General features: G+C 43.6%; 1 protein-coding gene across 1 annotated transcript; it reads left to right on the top strand.

The window, feature by feature from the left end:
* Positions 1 to 4,426: 4,426 nt before the first annotated feature.
* mtnr1al (melatonin receptor type 1A like) lies at positions 4,427 to 18,139 on the top strand (the record flags this gene model as incomplete). The annotated part of the gene is made up of 2 exons (XM_079229211.1): positions 4,427 to 4,724; positions 17,370 to 18,139. 2 exons carry the CDS (start codon positions 4,427 to 4,429, stop codon positions 18,137 to 18,139), a joined length of 1,068 nt encoding a protein of 355 aa, XP_079085337.1.
* Between the last annotated feature and the right edge of the window lie 1,385 nt (positions 18,140 to 19,524).

The following is a 19,524-nucleotide window of genomic DNA, read 5'->3' as shown; positions in this document are numbered from 1 at the left end:
GTTGCTGCTGAAACATTAAACAACATGAAATAAAAAAGGACAACTTTTGGAATACTCTGATCTGAAAGTGAATTTTCAATCACTCCCGACTTTCAGGCTTCATTTACTTTTCATGCTTTTTTCCGAGCACGCCCGACTGCTGATCAACAGACGTCCATTCATCCTTCTCAGGTGCGTCTGCTCGCTCCTTCCTGACTGAACTCGGGGAATAAATGCCCCAGCATCTAAATAAACCTCTCAGAACACGCTGAGCGGGAACGTGCCCCGACTCTGCTGATCAGAGTTATTTATGCATGAGGCACGGGAGATGGAATATGTTAACAAACACAACCACGAGAGGGTTGCGTCTCTGTGCACGAGTGTGTGTGTGTGTGTGTGTGTGTGTGTGTGTACATGTGTTTCTACTTGGATGTTTTGTGTATTCACAACGATATCCTGCATAACTATATTTAATCCAAAAACACATACGAAGCACGGCGTATCGGCAAACATACCAAAGAAGCACAAGTGTATTTGCATATTGTGTGTGTGTGTGTGTGTGTGTGTGTGTCTGGATGTGTGTGTGTGTGTGTGTGTGTGTGTGTCTGGATGTGTGTGTGTGTGTCTGGATGTGTGTGTGTGTGTTTGGATGTGTGTGTGTGTGTGTGTCTGGATGTGTGTGTGTCTGGATGTGTGTGTGCGTGTGTGTGTGTCTGGATGTGTGTGTCTGGATGTGTGTGTGTGTGTGTCTGGATGTGTGTGTGTGTGTGTGTCTGGATGTGTGTGTGTGTGTGTGTCTGGATGTGTGTGTGTGTGTGTGTGTGTCTGTATGTGTGTGTGTGTGTGTCTGGATGTGTGTCTGTATGTGTGTGTGTGTGTGTGTCTGGATGTGTGTGTGCGTGTGTGTGTGTCTGGATGTGTGTGTCTGGATGTGTGTGTGTGTGTCTGTATGTGTGTGTGTGTGTGTGTGTCTGGATGTGTGTGTGTGTGTGTGCATACGTGTGCGTGCTTGTATGTGTGCGTGTGTGTACATGTGTGTGCGTGTGTCTGCGTGTGTGTGTGTCTGAGTGTGCATGTGTGTGTGTGTGCGCATGCGTGTGTGTGTGTGTGTGCGCGTCCTTGTGTGTGTGTGTGCGTGCGTACGTGTGTGTGCTTGTGTGTGTGTGTGTCATCTTCCTTTACATATGGTGTCAGTGCCAGCCTCTATCACCGTGTTGCTTCTACATTATACGTCTGCGTGTATTATTATTATTATTGTTATTATTATTGTTTTTATTATTATTATTATTCTTATTATTATTGTTATTGTTATTATTATTGTTTTTATTATTATTGTTATTATTATTGTGCGTGTGTTCATTTGCTCTCTGTGGTTCACTTTGGGCCGACGGTCGGGGAAGTTACTCTTTTTTTGGGGTGACAGGAAATGCATTCTGGGCTTTTTATGTAAAACGAGGTGAGGAACTCTCCCGGTTCATTCAGGTGCTTCACGGTTTAATGGATGGGTTTGTTTTTGTTTTGTCTCAAGACTCCAGTTTATTTTCACCAGCGTTCCCAAAAATCTAACATTTGACCAATAACGATCATAACTACGTGACACGGTGGTTTATGTGTCATTAATAAAAACAACAAGGTGCATGTTTTAATGTTAGCTTTGACCTGTATTTATATAGCCACCATTAAAACATTACCATTAACAAGATGCATGTTTACCTTTGTGTGACCTTCACTGCGTCTGCAGTGATGGAGAGGTGGTGCGTTCAGGGCACCTGGACATCACAGTTGTGTGTGGTTACGGGTGGAACGCCGAGTTTTCTTTTTTTCTGGGCGTTCATAATTTGATCTAGGAACCTTTTAAATTAGTTTAATTTATTGAGTTATGTTTTTTAAGTTGTTTATTCTCATTACGCCTCGTGCAGCTCGCTATACTTTCGGGTCATTTGTTCCTCAAGATTGCCAACCAGCTTTAAGTCCTTTCTTTGGACCAGTATGCCCTTAAGAAGGACCAGTATGCCCTTAAGAAGGACCAGTATGCTCTTAAGCTGGACCAGTATGCCCTTAAGAAGGACCAGTATGCCCTTAAGAAGGACCAGTATGCCCTTAAGAAGGACCAGTATGCTCTTAAGCTGGACCAGTATGCCCTTAAGAAGGACCAGTATGCCCTTAAGAAGGACCAGTATGCTCTTAAGCTGGACCAGTATGCCCTTAAGAAGGACCAGTATGCCCTTAAGAAGGACCAGTATGCTCTTAAGAAGGACCAGTATGCCCTTAAGAAGGACCAGTATGCTCTTAAGAAGGACCAGTATGCCCTTAAGAAGGACCAGTATGTTCTTAAGAAGGACCAGTATGTTCTTAAGAAGGACCAGTATGTTCTTAAGAAGGACCAGTATGCTCTTAAGAATGACCAGTATGTTCTAAAGAAGGACCAGTATGTTCTTAAGAAGGACCAGTATGTTCTTAAGAAGGACCAGTATGCCCTTAAGAAGGACCAGTATGCCCTTAAGAAGGACCAGTATGCCCTTAAGAAGGACCAGTATGCCCTTAAGAAGGACCAGTATGTTCTTAAGAAGGACCATTATGCCCTTAAGAAGGACCAGTATGCCCTTAAGAAGGACCAGTATGCCCTTAAGAAGGACCAGTATGCCCTTAAGAAGGACCAGTATGTTCTTAAGAAGGACCATTATGCCCTTAAGAAGGACCAGTATGCCCTTAAGAAGGACCAGTATGCTCTTAAGAAGGACCAGTATGCCCTTAAGAAGGACCAGTATGCTCTTAAGAAGGACCAGTATGCCCTTAAGAAGGACCAGTATGCTCTTAAGAAGGACTAGTATGCTCTTAAGGACCAGTGTGTGAGTGCACACTGGTCCCAGTGGGACATATAGAGTTCTGACATTTAATTATTTAGACATCGGAACATGATGTCACAGAAACTATCATCCCTCCAGCTTCATGCACATGAGAGGAGTCTGAAGCATCTTGTTTCACCATCACTCCTCAAGATGGACCAAATTAAATGATCTTTTTTTCTGGCTGACGTCCAATAACCAGACACCATCTCTGATATTAACACAGAGTTCACCGTGAGCTGTGTGGTCATTAAATATACTTTAATTATGATATATCAGCTGCACTTAACTTCACTGTGTGGGGACTCAATGGAGTATTAAGGATATAACATCGTGAGGCGCGCGCCCGCGGCCACGCGCAGCATCATCTGGAAGAGGCGATAAGAGAAAGAAAGAGAGAGAGAGAGAGAGAGAGAGAGAGAGAGAGAGAGAGAGAGAGAGAGAGAGAGAGGGGAGAGCATCACATTTACACACACACATTTACACACGAAACCACAGCAGCGAGAGATAGGGAGTGAGGAGGAGGAGGAGGAGGAGAGAGAGAGAGAGAGAGAGAGAGAGAGAGAGAGAGAGAGAGAGAGAGAGAGAGAGAGAGAGAGAGCATCATTGATGGATGCTATAAATCGCGTAAACGTCGCCGACAAGGACTCAGAGTTTAAGTTGCTTTCGGCACGAGAGGTTCTGAGAGAGAGAGACCATCAGACTGAGAGAGAGAGAGAGAGAGACCATCAGACTGAGAGAGAGACCATCAGACTGAGAGAGAGAGAGAGAGACCATCAGAATGAGAGAGAGACCATCAGACTGAGAGAGAGACCATCAGACTGAGAGAGAGACCATCAGAATGAGAGAGACCATTAGAATGAGAGAGAGACCATCAGAATGAGAGAGAGACCATTAGAATGAGAGAGAGACCATCAGACTGAGAGAGAGACCGCAGTGTTGAAATAACGGAGCGGATTTGTGAATGAAAGCTCAGAGTGGAAACATCAGTCCAGCTGCGCGAGAGAAAGGACTCCAGTCACTAAACGAAGCTTCAGATCTGCAGTTTTATTTTACATTTTGTTGTTCCAGTTTAAATGTGAGCCGAATGACAGACTTCCAAAAGCGCGTGCTTTCTTTTTAGAAGATTTTTTTTCTTTCTGTCCCTAAATCTTCAGAGGACTTCTAGTCTCGTTCCCACCGGCGACACGTGAAGTGATCACAGAGAACCGCGCTCTACTTTCCCGTTTGGAGACTAAAGGACGCGCCGCTGCGCCGCGTGGACGCGCGCCCTGAAACCAGGCACTATGAGACAAACCATCAAGTCATGAAGAAGCGTTCATGCATGTCATGTTTTTCCTTACTGGGATAATCTAGTGGGGATGCGTTAGTCCGGAGGCTTTTACGCGGGAAGGGACTTTTCCAAGTTTCCCACTTCATCCAAGTGACCAAAGACATCAGGACCCTGCAGTCCGACAGACTGGCACGTGTGGCCTCCTCGTTGTAGTGTAAAATCATAGCTGCTGAGCGCGTGCAGCATGACGTCATCGCCCAGGCTGACCCCTCCCCCTGCCTGTGCCTGACCTCCAGCATCCCCCCCCCCCCCCTTTCCCCCGTGCGCAATGCTGACCGGACCGAGCCTCCGCCACCACGACCCGATGAGACTCGTCGGCGCGAGGCACCTCCCGCAGCTGATGTCCCTGGAGGGCCACGAGCCCACCCTGGTGGAGGGCACCCTGGTGGAGGGGACCAACTCTACGCCGCCCGGGGAGCAGGGCGCCCCGGGCCAGCAGCACCAGGCCTTCCCCTGGGTGGCCACCCTGCTGGCCGGCGTCCTGATCACGACCATCGTGGTGGATGTGATCGGGAACCTGCTGGTCATCGTGTCCGTGTTCCGCAACAAGAAACTCAGGAAAGCAGGTGAGTCGTTCCGAATGTAGCAGAAGAAACTGAGAGGTGTTTTAATCTGAATGATTATGATGATCAAGACAGTTTATTACCTGACTGCTGTTTCCATATTGAGGCTGTACTGAATTTATGCAATAATAACTTCCTATAATAGTTTGCATAATTGTATCTATCAGCTATCACATGAATACAATTTAAATTCGATAATACAATAAATGTATGATAGATTTAAAAAATAAATCATAAAATGACACAATAAATAAGGAATTTCACTTTAACATACACTTTAAATTACTCTTATCTGTTTGTCTGAGCACTTTATTTCATGCTTCATTTAATATCTATTGCACTGTTGTCGTCGTTGTTGTTGATTGTCTCGTCTAACGTCTATTGATATGCACAAAAAAATCCTCGTTTGTCTAAACATACTTGGCAAATAAATGGTTCTGATTGTGAAACAGAAAGGGGTATTATTAAATCCATATTTCACCGTGAGACGTATTGATAGAACCTTTGATCAGAAACCGGACTAATCTTGATAGAACCTTTGATCAGAAACTAATCCGGGTGCAGAAGTTGCAGAGTGCTCGGTTCTCTGTAACTTTTCTCCTTCTTGGCGTTTTTTCTTCTTCTTCTTCTGTCGCCTGCTGAGCTCCTTGAACACATCGCGCTTGATGTGCTTCTCGAGGACGCGTTGGCAGAATGTCGGTCTGCTGCAGACGACCAGCAGCCCGACGCTGAGTGACACGTTCTTATCGTCTCGTCAGAGGACAAAGAAACGCAGCGCCGGCAGAACGTTTGTCGGCGTCTTGAGGGTCAGAAACACGAGGCGGTTCGGTCTCCGCGGAGCCGATTTGTCCATTTTTTGGTTTCGGGTCAAGGTTTCGAACCTGTAACTAAAAGTAGAGAAGCCATACGTCGTGACTCACTGGAATCGATGAGTAAATCTAATGCCAGTGCACTACACGCCTTCAAGAGCCCTTCAGAGCGCAAACAATCTGATTACTTAGGACCCCTCAACCACACAGACAGAGAAAACAATCAATCCGGGCTCCTAATTCTTATCTTTCACTCCAGCAGAGCCATCTGGAGTAGTAAATATCACATTAAAGGCACTTAGTGAGGACGGCCACCTCCTTTGTACTCGTGCAAACATCTATAGGTATCGATGAGGGTCTCTGCATCCCGGAGCAGTGGAGCGAACTTCCCGTTGAGCTATTAATAATCCAGGCAGGAAGAATCAATTCACACCAATAAGAAAAGAAGATGATGATGATGATGATGATGGTAGCGAGGCTTGTGAAAGGTTTAAAAAGACGCAAGGTCGAATCCAGTTGGACTGTGGAGAGAAGATCCTGCTGGTAAATGTTTTACACCTTTGTGGTAAAATAATAAAATGTCAGAATGTTTCGCTTCACGCCGCAGCAGCAGTGACAGTAGTTTTATGTTTTTGCAAAAAGTTGTGATGAAGAACAATGTTTTACCGCTTTGATATAATCACATGTATTAAAAGGACGTGACAGAAGCTGATTGAGCTGATGTGAATGTTGGACGCGTTGACGTCAGAGGACTCAAAGACAGACGACCGGAGTTTGAATCAGATAATTGTGACTCACTAATGGTGGAAAGAGAAAGTTCCTTTCTCCCCTCCATCGAGCGTGAAGTGGCTGTGAATGTCAGATTATACGTTTCAGAGAGTCACGGAAGTCGCTGGACACATCCGTCCTCGTCCGACACTTAAAGGGGTTTTCTGAAGCTTTTTGGACAACCTGACAAGCTCCTCTGATGGAACACGGCGCCTTGAGAGTAGAAAGAGTGGTGAAAGACATCTGCTAAGAGAACTAAAAAACACCAAAGGTCAAGTTGCCTTTGTTTCTGTGGCGTTTTCCTTGACGTTTCAATATTTTAAAAGGAATGCTCCGTTGGCAGAAAACTGAACACCTAGTTGTTGCAATACATGTCAAAAAAATCTACTTTTATTTTGGAGGTAGAAGAACATCACATGCCATGCATGTAGAATGAAAGAAGGACGGGACAGCAGTGTGCGCTGATGCTTCATCTTTTTGTGCAGAAAACTGTTTTCCTGCACCTGTCTATTGAAGATGACCTCATCTCATGATTATAACCGTTGCACATGCTATTCTAACAGTTGCACATGTTATTATAACAGTTGCACATGTTATTATAAAAGTTGCACATGTTATTATAACAGTTGCACATGTTATTATAAAAGTTGCACATGTTATTATAACAGTTGCATATGTTATTGTAACAGTTGCACATGTTATTATAACAGTTGCACATGTTATTATAACAGTTGCACATGTTATTCTAACAATAACACATGCTATTCTAACAGTTGCACATGTTATTATAACAGTTGCACATGTTATTATAAAAGTTGCACATGATATTTTAACAGTTGCACATGATATTCTAACAGTTGCACATGATATTCTAACAGTTGCACATGTTATTATAAAAGTTGCACATGTTATTATAACAGTTGCACATGTTATTATAAAAGTTGCACATGTTATAACCATTGCACATGCTATTATAACCATTGCACATGTTATTATAACCGTTGCACATGTTATTATAACAGTTGCACATCTTATTAGAACCGTTGCACATGTTATTAGAACAGTTGCACATGTTATTATAACAGTTGCACATGCTATTCTAACTGTTGCACATGTTATTCTAACAATAACACATGATATTCTATCAGTTGCACATGTTATTATAACAGTTGCACATGTTATTATAAAGTTGCACATGATATTATAACAGTTGCACACGTTATTATAAAAGTTGCACATGTTATTATAACCGTTGCACATGTTATTCTATCAGTTGCACATGATATTCTATCAGTTGCACATGTTATTATAACAGTTGCACATGTTATTATAACAGTTGCACATGTTATTATAACAGTTGCACATGTTATTATAACCGTTGCACATGTTATTATAACCGTTGCACATGTTATTATAACCGTTGCACATGATATTCTGACAGGTGCACATGTTATTATAACAGTTGCACATGTTATTATAACCATTGCACATGTTATTACAACCATTGCACATGTTATTATAACCGTTGCACATGTTATTATAACAGTTGCACCTGTTATTATAACAGTTGCACATGTTATTCTAACAGTTGCACATGTTATTCTAACAATAACACATGATATTCTAACAGTTGCACATGTTATTATAACAGTTGCACATGTTATTATAAAAGTTGCACATGATATTCTAACAGTTGCACATGATATTCTAACAGTTGCACATGTTATTCTAACAGTTGCACATGTTATTCTAACAGTTGCACATGTTATTCTATCAGTTGCACATGATATTATAACAGTTGCACATGTTATTATAACAGTTGCACATGTTATTATAAAAGTTGCACATGTTAATATAACCGTTGCACATGTTATTATAACCGTTGCACATGATATTCTAACAGTTGCACATGTTATTTTAACAGTTGCACATGTTATTATAACAGTTGCACATGTTATTATAACAGTTGCACATGTTATTTTAACAGTTGCACATGTTATTATAACCGTTGCACATGTTATTATAACCGTTGCACATGTTATTTTAACAGTTGCACATGTTACAGCTCAATGTGGCTGAAAAGTGAACGTTTCTTTAGTTTTTTTCAACTCTTTCAACAGCAAAACAATGGCAGAACTGCAATGTGAAGCGAGTTTTATATACAAGTTGAAAACAGTCATTGAAATGACGTTGAAATAATGGTAATATGTCGGAAAGATGTCCGACATTCAGTCAGAAATCGCCTATTTTTTAACTTCGACATCAATATGACTTTGTGAACATCTTTAATAAAACATTTGTGTTAAGTGAAGGCCGTGAACATCTTGATTGTCGAGTGATACGATTAGAAATGAAGTGATTTACGAAGCGGCGGGTTGTGTTTGCAACCTAATTATCTTTATCTCCATCCAGGATCATTTCCTGTCACCCGAGCGTCAGAATCCGGCGCCTCCGATCGGCTCGTCTTTTCCCCGTAAGACGAATTAGCATCGTCCCCGGCGGATCGATACCAAGTCACCCACAATGCATCACTCCCGTTAGCTCGACAAAGCCGTCCAACGCGCATCAGTGAAAAGTAATTAGTTTTTTCCTGCCTTTCCTTCAATCCGGAGGCAGGTTCCTGAGGGCCCCTGAGGGCCCCTGAGGGTCCCCGAGCGAAAATGTAACGATTGGAGGAGGAGAAGGTGGATGAAGTGGTCGCCTCTCTCATTTCCTCTTTCCCGCCGCCTCCTCATTCATCTCATCCTCCCGTCATGTCCTTCCTTTATTCTTTTTAATCCCTCATCTTCTCGGCTCTCATCTCAATCCAACTCTCCTTCTTCAACCAATCCCGCCTTCTTTGCCCTCTCCCTTTGACTCGTTCCCTCAGAACTCTTCTTCTTCTCTCCTCCCTTTGCAATCAGCCTCCTCTCCTCTCCTCCCTCCTCTGCCTCATCGCCTCCTGCCCTCTCGCCTCCTGGTCTCTCGTCTCTCCGATTGTCTCCGACCCTTTCTTCTCGTCTCTCCTGCATTAATCCCCGCCCCTCCATCCGCCCCGTCAGAGAGACGCCACCTGATCGCCAGTGAAGTCCTGTCACAGTTCATTATGTCATCGCAGCTCCACGAATCAAAACACCTTCATTCAAAAACCTCCATGATTGCCCAGACTCACCGAATTCTAGTGATTTTGTTGGAGAGAAAAACAAGCTGTGTGCCGCTGGAAATCAATTTGCCGAAACGTGCATGAGTCAGGCGGTCTCCATTGGTCTCGGGCGGCCGGTGGGATCAGCGGTCCTCAACCTTTTCCCCAGAGCCAGAGGACAGTCCCGTCTGGGCGGAGTAATCCACGGAGAGCCCGGCCGCTGATGAACTCTAAATGTCAACCCGGTCCATTCATGGACACGCATTTCTATTCTGTCTCCATCTTCAAAGTTCAGCAGCGTCTGGCGACGACGATCCTGCAGCGAAAGGCCGACAGCTGCAAACCCCGATATGCTTTAATTGACTCTCTGTGGATCACGGAGAGTTCTCCAGAGCAACGCTTTGAACACTAAGAGTTTACACGTTGAGTGAAGCCTCAGAGCCAAACACCTCTCGAGTCCTCCATCTTGAATGTCTTCTTATTGACGTGACGCCGTGGCTCCGGGGTAACGCTTGTCTTTCGCCGAGCTCGGATCTTAAGCGCGTCGGGATTCGATTGGCCAGACCACATGTGGAGGTGGTCTGCTGGTCCAATGAGGACCGGTCTTTCATCCAGGAGACCGCTGTTGGTTCCCCGTGTGAAACAAGACGTCAACTCCTCTTTATTTGTCACGTAACTTGCGTGCATCAACAACGGCTTGAACCCAAACAATGATGCATGAACCCAATTTAGTAGTTTTCTGTGAAGACGGAAGTCTATTTAGAAATAACGAGCAGAAATTGATACGCATTGCTGGACCTTTCGCCCAAGAAAACAGTAAACTTTAGTAAGATATCGGAGGAACCGTTGTCTGAGGATACGTTGCAGACAGTCTGTGAAGAGGGAACGTACCAGGAACTCCAGCTGACCCTCTGGATTCTGGAGGAGAACAACTTGAGATCACAGCAACACTTAAAACCCTCAGCTTGAGTTTTTGTGCCGCTCAGAGAAAGTGTTTACTTGTTGCACAGGGGGTGAGATTATTTCATCAAGCTGTGATAGAGAGTAGAATAAGTCACGGAATCTCAGCTCGGTTTGGTGTTCAGTAACTAAAAAGACAGCAATAAAAAGGAGAAGACTGCAGTAAACTCTTGAAACCTGAGGCTCGTATATGGTTCTTTTTTTACGTCTTTATTTTATTCAAGTAGTCGTATGAACCCCAAATGAGTTATATTACTTGTGTTATTTTATATCATTTTTTTCAGAATTTATTTGTGAATAAAATGTATATTTTCAAAAAAAACAACACTTTTTTAACATATTTTGATCATAACTATTAATGTCCAGCATGATCTATGCTAGATTTCCCCCCAAAAAAGTAGCCGAACTTTTACAAACTCCATGGTTCAGGCCCTGACCAACATCCCAAATACTAATAGGACACCTTTTTGGAAAGCTTAGGACCTAAATAATCAGAATATGCAACAAAAACCACTGTAAAACCAAGCTTTGATATATTGGGAAGGTGTTTTAGTAAAAAAAAACGTGTCGTTCGGTTAACAAATAGAAAGGTTACTTGTTTTATGACAATACATCGTTTCACCAGAGGTATTAAAATTTGCATAAGCCTTCCCCCTTGCTGCGTGAGGTGTTTCTAGAAATGTGGGGGTACACGTAAGTCACAGGAAGCGGATTTGTGAGACAGAGAAGAAGAAAAAGAAACCTCCGGCCGATTTGTGATTTTACAGATACTAATATTGAGTCCGTAAGGATTTTGATTACTTTGTTAGACTCCCACAAGCCTGTACAATTACTGATATGTGTTTGTTAGGGAAATCCGACTTTGTAAAGGGTATTTATCATGGATTTGGTGAAACCTTACGGATGCCGCGGCACGCTGACGGAGCAGCAGTATAGTCGGCGGAGTTTACGTAAATACTTAAACTTAACAGTTACTTTAATTATGTTTTACACCATATGTATCTTCTCACAAGGTTGTGGAACTGTAGAACTTTAAATGAAGTTAAACAACGATGTGGTTCTGGAGATAATTAAGGAAACGTTCAAACAAAATAAAATAAAAATTGTCCGAAAACAGGCACAGCGGCGCTGCTTTGCCTTGCCGTGCTAAAAAGGTTAAAGCTACTACTAGGACATTTTAGTTTGTGTTGTTTCTGGCGCCCCCTGTGGACTAAAGCTGTAGTGTCTCTGAGCACCAGGGTCCCTTTAGAAAACCTCTTGTTTTACTGCAGCAGCGTCTGCCAGTTTGGTCCTCTCAGGTTCTCTATAACAGTAGTAATCTTGTGTAAGCAGCACTAAGTGGAGCAGCACGATCTAAACAAAACAGACACTCATTAAAACATTGCAAATGGAGCAATAAAAACAGTGTGATACATCGTCATCTTACAGTCTGTGACACATCATTTATTTAATGTGACGAATGCCAGCGGCTCCACACAGATGGAGTTTGGTCAGATTCGGGCGGGGCTCTGCTTCTCTGGGTGTTCCTCATGATGCAGAACCAACGGTCTGACAGCTGGAAGCCAGCAGGAAGTGTGTGTGTGTGTGTGTGTGTGTGTGTGTGTGAGCTCACAGTTCTTCTCCTTTCATCTCAACATCTCAGGATGTCCACTCTGATGGAACTCAACGAGCCCTGAAGCTCTCGACCAATGAAAGTTGTTCACGGTCTGCGATGACCAGATTCTGAACACACACACACACACACACACACACACACACACACACACACACACACACACACACACACACACACACTGTACACTGTACAGATCGTAAAGCGGTCTTAGATGTATTTGTTTAATCGGGAGATTTAAACATACTAGACATGCGTACACAAACAGGAATTTAGAGGAACTGAGAGGAAGTCAATGTCGTGTTCACAGCTGGTTGAACCCCAGTAATTCCTTTTAAAAACAGATTTCTTATCGCAGGTTTAAAGTAAAAAAAAAGAAACAGACTAAAGTGCGTTAAAGTGGACAGAAGAAGTTTTGATTCCAGCTTCTCTTATGATCCAAAAACGTCGAACGAAGGTCGACTCAAAGTGATGATTTTTATTTTTCTTTCCTGAACAAACTGCGTCTCAAACTGTGTCTGTGGCGACAGCAGTGTTGGCTTTCTGTACTCGAACAAAGAACCAACAGCCGCAGTGAGAGCTGCCGTCAGCATGACACAGACACACACACACACACACACACACACACACACACACACACACACACACCTCGAACTCACTCGCTGCTGAGAGGAACAAATGAAAACACGACAAGAGTGAAGCTTTCAGACACTCGGCCAGACTGGCATCTGTGTGTGTGTGTGTGTGTGTGTGTGTGTGTGTGTGTGTGTGTGTGTGTGTGTGTGTGTGTGTGTTACAAACACAGTAACTCCAGAACATTCGACTACAGCAGAGTTCACGGCGCTGATCCCTCCACCGAACAGATGAGCTGATTAGATTTCGCTGCATGAATTTGCATTTCAATGCAGGAACATAATAAATGAATGAAAGCGATGTCTTTGAAACTGCTGGAACTTCTGCGTGCGTTGGAGAGGCGTAACGAACGCTCCACGCCGATAGAGATCTGCGCTCATTAATTCCCCGTTTGTCGTAATGAACGGGCTGATTAGCATCCACTGCTTGTGTTTAATGGATCATTAGGAAGCTCCGGTTCCCGTGAAGTCACGAAACACGACTCACTCAGTGAGGATTAAAAGCGTCCCGTGGAGTTTTCATGTAAACAAACAGCTTTACATAAATGTTTAAAGTCTTCTTCTTCCCTTTGTTGGTGGTATTGCTGCATATCTTGTGATTCATCCACTTATACTGGAGGAAAAACTCCCTTATGCTAATAGAGGCAACAGATAAATTAAAAAAAAATCCACAGGGAACCTTTAGGTGTACTTTCACAATTTTGGCAACACTAATATAGCAATATTAGTCTCTGCTTGGCTGTTAGATGTCAGTTAAAGGAATACTTCACCACAAAATTAACATTTGAACATCAATTTAATTATTCTTTCGTGCCTCAAAAAACAGAGAAAAGGTATATGTAAAAAGCAAAACTATATAACCGTCTCAAGCCTGTGCTTTTCTTTTTCTTTTGGATGAGCCCAAACATAAAGTTTGTAAACAGATGTTTTGATATAGTTTTGCTCCCTGTTTACTCCAATGTATTAAAAAAAGAATAGTTAAACCTTTTGGGTATAAATAAGCTCATTGTTCTCCTTTACAAGAGTGAGATGAGAAGATTGATCTCAGCTTCATGTCTTTGTTAAGTATGAAGCAGAAGTCATGTTGTGGTTAGCCTAGCTTAGCATAGAGCAACTGAGACTAAAACCTGGTAAAAACCTGGTAGAGACCTGTCAATCACCTTGTAGCCCCGCCCCTAAAGTGTCCCCTGCTTTATGGTCTGTTTGACTCTAAATGACCATAATGTACTAAATGAACATCATGCTGTATTGAAGAAGACTTGAAACTAGAGATTGAGACATAAACTCATGTTTACAATGTTCACTGAGGGAATAAATCAAGAGAAGTAGAGTCATTTATATAGACTAATAGAGCTGAGGAGAGCCGGGGGATGCAACAGGAAGTAATCTATTCGTCTGCAGCATGAACGGCTCCAACGAGGCCGACTTAGTCAGCATAACGTCTTCCTCCATTAGTGAACTACACGGGGAATTGAACCTCTAACTCTGCAACCGCTTCTCCACCTTGTTCATTACCAGACAGCTCCGGCTTAGAGAGATTGTTGGGAATGGTCTCAAAGGGCAAACGCAGTAATAAAGAGAAGGAACACCACATATTGGCTTGTGGGTAACGAGGAGTCCCCCGCGCTCCCGTCTCCTCCCTAACCAGCCCTCTGTTGCCTCCAGAGTGATAAGGATGAAGCTTCTTCAGAGTGACGATGGAGCTGCAGGGGGATGGACACTGAAGTGTTGCACAGCAGGTAGGACGAGGTGTTCTCAACGCCGCCGGAGCTAACGAGCACACTGCCCTCTGGAGGTGATGATGTCATCTGATCAAAGCTTCCAGCCAAACGAATCAATCACAGAGACTCACCTCCAGTGTCTGGACGCCATGCTCTGCTTGTTGATGAGATCTGATTGGAGCAGGAGAAGGCAATGTGTTTTATAATGTGTCCGCCCCAATACAATGGAGTCTTTCTGCACGGTTCTTACGGTCATGGAAAACCTGGAAGAGTCATGGAATTTTTAAATGGTTATTTCAAGGCCTGGAAAAGTCCTTGAAAAAAATTGAATCCCAAAGGTTTTGTAAAAGTCATGTAAATGTGTTATAATACCCAGATTTCACTAATCGTTTGGTCATGGAAATTTGGTTTAAAGTCATGGAAAAGCATTGGTCAAAATGTGTATAAACCCAGCAGGGTACATACAAATTCTCGTGGAAATTTGGTTAAAGGTCATGGAAAAGTCATGAAAATGCATTTGTCAAATGCGTATGAACCCTGTTTATGACTCATAGCTTTAAAAAATGACATTTTAAATAATTAACTGCCCAAACTCTTTCCTGATTTTTTTTTGGCATTGTATGTTTCTGCAAACCACGGATACGTTGAACGACAACGTGTTTGTTTTCGATCCAAGTGGCGCAGTGTTTGGGAACGTTATCGATAGTGACGTGGTATAGTAATGAGCATAGGGCAAACAAACACAGGACTTTCACTCAGGAGGCCGCTGTCTGTGTCCCACGTGAAACCAAAAGCAAAGTAAGTTTGATTTATAACGAAACGTGAAAAAGTCCACTAAGGGAGGCCGGCATTCATTTCCACAAGGCACGAACAAAACACGAGGAAATGCCACACAAGGTCGCTCAGCTCACAGCTAAAACCTCTCAGACGAGACTTCACAAGAGAAGGACGACCTCTTCATTCAATTCAGTTTATTTTGTATCGCCCAAAATCACAAAAACATATTTTCCTCGGTTTTACAATCTGAGTCATGAGCTGAGTGATGGTTGGCAGACCTGGTCTCTAGTTGATCTTATCATCATCTCACACTGAACAAGAGCCTGCAAGGCAAAGAGCAGGTACCAAACCTCACACATAAAAGCATGCTGTGTGAAGCAAACTACACAACTACACGACTACACAACTACACAACGTCAGCGCTGCTCTTCCTCACGCGATCTGACACCAGAGCATCTTTTCCAGAGGTCGACCTTTCTGCTAACATGAGGAAATATGTGTCTGTCATCACGTCTCATGACAGAACTCAGTCAGCGCTCCAAGATCTTTCTGCATTGAGAAAGAAATGAAGCTGTACTCGACTCCCTTCCTCATGAACTAGAACTGATGAACAGAATCAGCTTCAGCTTCTCTCCTACCTGACTTCTACCGCAGCTTGGAAAAGCCATAATTGACCTCATTTGATTCATTTTGTGATACACTTCCCCTGAGTGGCCCAGACTTTCGTATATTTTTCTGTTTGTGGCCCTCGTGAAAAAAGTTTGGACACCCCTGTTCTTGAGGGTCAGAGCTGGATGATGCTACGCTGTGATTGGCCGGTCTGCGTTAGAGGGGCGGGAATAGCAAAGGTCATGGGGACTCGACAAATACCAAGGTCAGAAGGATCCATCCATGACTACCGGAGCAGAGTCTCATGGCATTTTAATCAATATTTAAGTTTGGACCAATGCGATGGACCAGCCATCTTACAAAAAGCCCTCTTTAAACTTTACTGAAAAGAAAGCTGAAGCGGAGAAGTGATTTCATTAGAGTGATGGGTAAGTGTATCTGAAACCGAGGCCTGCCTGCCATGCTAATGCTGCGCTTTAATGGAGGGAGCTGAGAGAGTTTCAATGAAATGCAGCGCGGTCCACTCGGGGCGACAGGCAAATGTTAAACCCCTAAATCAAGCGCTCAGCCTTAATTCCCCCCATGAGGGAGACCTTTACAGCGCCGCACAGGGTCAGCGCTGTGTTGTCAAAGCATACAGTATTTGGCTGAGTCCCCCAACCCACCTGCTCTGTGGCTGGAATACAAACCAGTGGTTAGCCTCCTCCTGGGGAACAACACCGGTCCATCATCATCGTGAGCCTCATGTGGTGCGTGAAATGAATGCCCAAATAAGTTAGAGGGAAACTGAAAAAGTACAGGAGCAGCTTGGGACAGATGAATTCATTATCTCTTGACGATGCATTGATGAGGTTTGGAGAGTAATGATATGATGAATTGGAAAGGATCTGACTGTTTGTTTTGCTCTGTCTGCTGGAGGCTATTGTTCATTTCCTTCATACCGTCCTGTTCCATGATCCCTGCTTTGCTTTTGTTTGTGTTTCTGTCACGACTCACTTCTTCCTTGACGAGTTATTTTTACGTTTGTTGACTCCAAACCTTCTGTATAAAAATATCCAACTCTGTTCTATTCTTAATCTTATTTTGGGGAAATGAAGACCTGTTATGTGTTCCTTACTGATGTTCTGATGATATTCTGTTTTACAAAGAAAATCCTTCTCAATTTTTTTTTTCCTGGGGTCAAATTGACCCCAACCATAGTCCATGTTACTATTGAGTTGTATTTTCATTCCAAATGTTATAGATTTTTAAAAAAGTACTTAGAAATAATATAAAACCATTAAAACACCAACAAGATATCTTAAACTTTTTTATTTAACCCTCCCGTTGTCTTGGGGTCAAAACGACCCGTTATATGTATGTGTGTTGATGGGTCATTCTGACCCCAAGACAACAGGAGTTAAAGGGATATTTAGGTAGTCAACAAACAAACATAAAGTACCTGACACTTAAACTTGGGAAACAATATTAATCATAATAATTTTCTGGAGGTTTAAATTGCTGGGGTCAAATTGACCCCCAAGGGTAAAAGATGTTAGTAAATGTGAAGATAACAGGAGGGTCAACGTACCTTGTATTTCTTTAACCTATCTCCCTCATCAACATATTAATATTCCCCATCTCCCTCTTCCCTCTGCAGGAAACGCCTTCGTGGTGAGCCTGGCCCTCGCTGACCTCGTGGTCGCCATCTACCCCTACCCGCTGGTGCTGACCGCCATCTTCCACGACGGCTGGATCGCCGGCTACATCCACTGTCAGATCAGCGGCTTCCTCATGGGCCTCAGCGTCATCGGCTCCATCTTCAACATCACGGGCATCGCCATCAACCGCTACTGCTACATCTGCCACAGCCTGAAGTACGACAAGCTCTTCTCCAACAGCAACACCATGTGCTACGTGGTGCTCGTCTGGGCGCTCACCGTCCTCGCCATCGTGCCCAACTGGTTCGTGGAGTCGCTGCAGTACGACCCGCGGGTCTACTCCTGCACCTTCGCCCAGTCGGTCAGCTCGCTGTACACCATCACGGTGGTGGTGGTGCACTTCATCCTGCCCATCGGCATCGTCAGCTACTGCTACCTGCGCATCTGGATCCTCGTCATCCAGGTGAGGCGGAGGGTCAAGCCGGACTCGCGGCCCAAGATCAAGCCGCACGACCTCCGCAACTTCCTCACCATGTTCGTGGTGTTCGTGCTCTTCGCCGTCTGCTGGGCGCCGCTCAACCTGATCGGCCTGGCGGTGGCGCTGGACTCCAGGCTGAGCCGGGCGATACCGGAGTGGCTGTTCACCGCCAGCTACTTCATGGCGTACTTCAACAGCTGCCTCAACGCCGTCGTCTACGGCGTCCTGAACCACAACTTCAGGAAGGAGTACAAGAGGATCGTGCTCATCGTCTTCAAGTTTCACTGCTGAGACTGATGCCCTGGAGGGGAGGGGGCCATTTTGAAACTCTTGTGACAAGAAAATGCGATTAAAAAGATGAACCTGACCTTGGCAGAGAGAGAAAAACTGCTGATGGAAGGAACATAAAACAAATAAAAGGTACTGCATGAAGAAAAAGGAAAAACACTCTGTATGAGAGAGAACAATAACAGAATAGCTAGAGGTGAAGAGGAGGAGGACAGAGACAAAGTGAAATAAACGATGCCGTACAGAGTTATCAGTGAAGCCTTCGGCGAACTTGAGAGGCTTTGAAAACACAGCGAGGGCGGCAGAGGCCAGGAATTTAGTAATGTCTTTCATCACGACTCCCTTTGGTTATGAAGTCATGAATTACTGTTCTAATACATTTAAAATAAGTTCATACTTCAATTTGTTGTTGGGTTTTTCAAACATTGTGATCATATTCTCATGTATTTCGATGCATCTTCTATGAATAGTTTCAAGACAGAAGAACTAAATACTGTGACGTTTATAAAGAACCGATGCTGTTGAGCTGTTTTCTCAACAACAACAAAAAAAGAAAGAATTTATTGAATAGAAAAACAAATTGGTGCTTTTTGAGAATACTGAGTAGAGTGGTATTCTTTTGATTCAAGGAATGACTCAAAAGTGACACATGCACATTTTCAAACATCAACATTTAACATGAACTGTGATGGAGGCGGACGGTCTTCTCGGCTGTGTATATTTTCAGATGTTAACAAGCCAAACTCTCACTGGGACAAAGAAAGAAGATGAAAGGATGCACGGACACAAATGAGATTACTTTCAGCTCAGCATAATCAAAACTTGCTGAGATTTGGACTTCACTTGGACTTCTGCCCCTTTTTGATTTGTTAACATTGCAGAATTAACTTTTTTTTTTTGAACAATTGAAAACTCTGCAACAAATTGTGAACAAGGAATTCATGCCGAGCATCTATGGGGGATTTATGGGGGCTTGTGTTGCAGTACCGGCGTTGGCCACAAGGCTGATTCATATTCTATTAATACGTCCAAGGTCTGACAAAAAGCTGAACATGCATTTCAACGTCGTTCAGCAATGCTCTGCAACGGCAACTAAAATATGCACACCATAGAAATAAAACAGGAGTAGAAAGCGACCTTTCCATTAAAATCACTGTAGCGGGACGAGCGTAGCGGCCGCCATTTTAAAGCTACCATTTTGACCTTTGTAGCAATAAGAGCAATTTTACAACACGATGCTTAATCAACGCACTCTTGTCACAGCGCAGGGAAGCACATTGCTATCGCCAGATCAGTGACAACTTTGCTGTGCTCAATTTCTGTAGCCATGTAGCATGAAAGCATGGGGGAATTAGCAAGCTAGCTAGCTCACACGTGGGCAGCTGGTT

Source organism: Taurulus bubalis (genome assembly GCF_910589615.1).
Source record: "Taurulus bubalis genome assembly, chromosome: 13".
Lineage (NCBI taxonomy): Eukaryota > Metazoa > Chordata > Actinopteri > Perciformes > Cottidae > Taurulus > Taurulus bubalis.
This window is presented reverse-complemented; position numbering and strand designations above follow the sequence as displayed.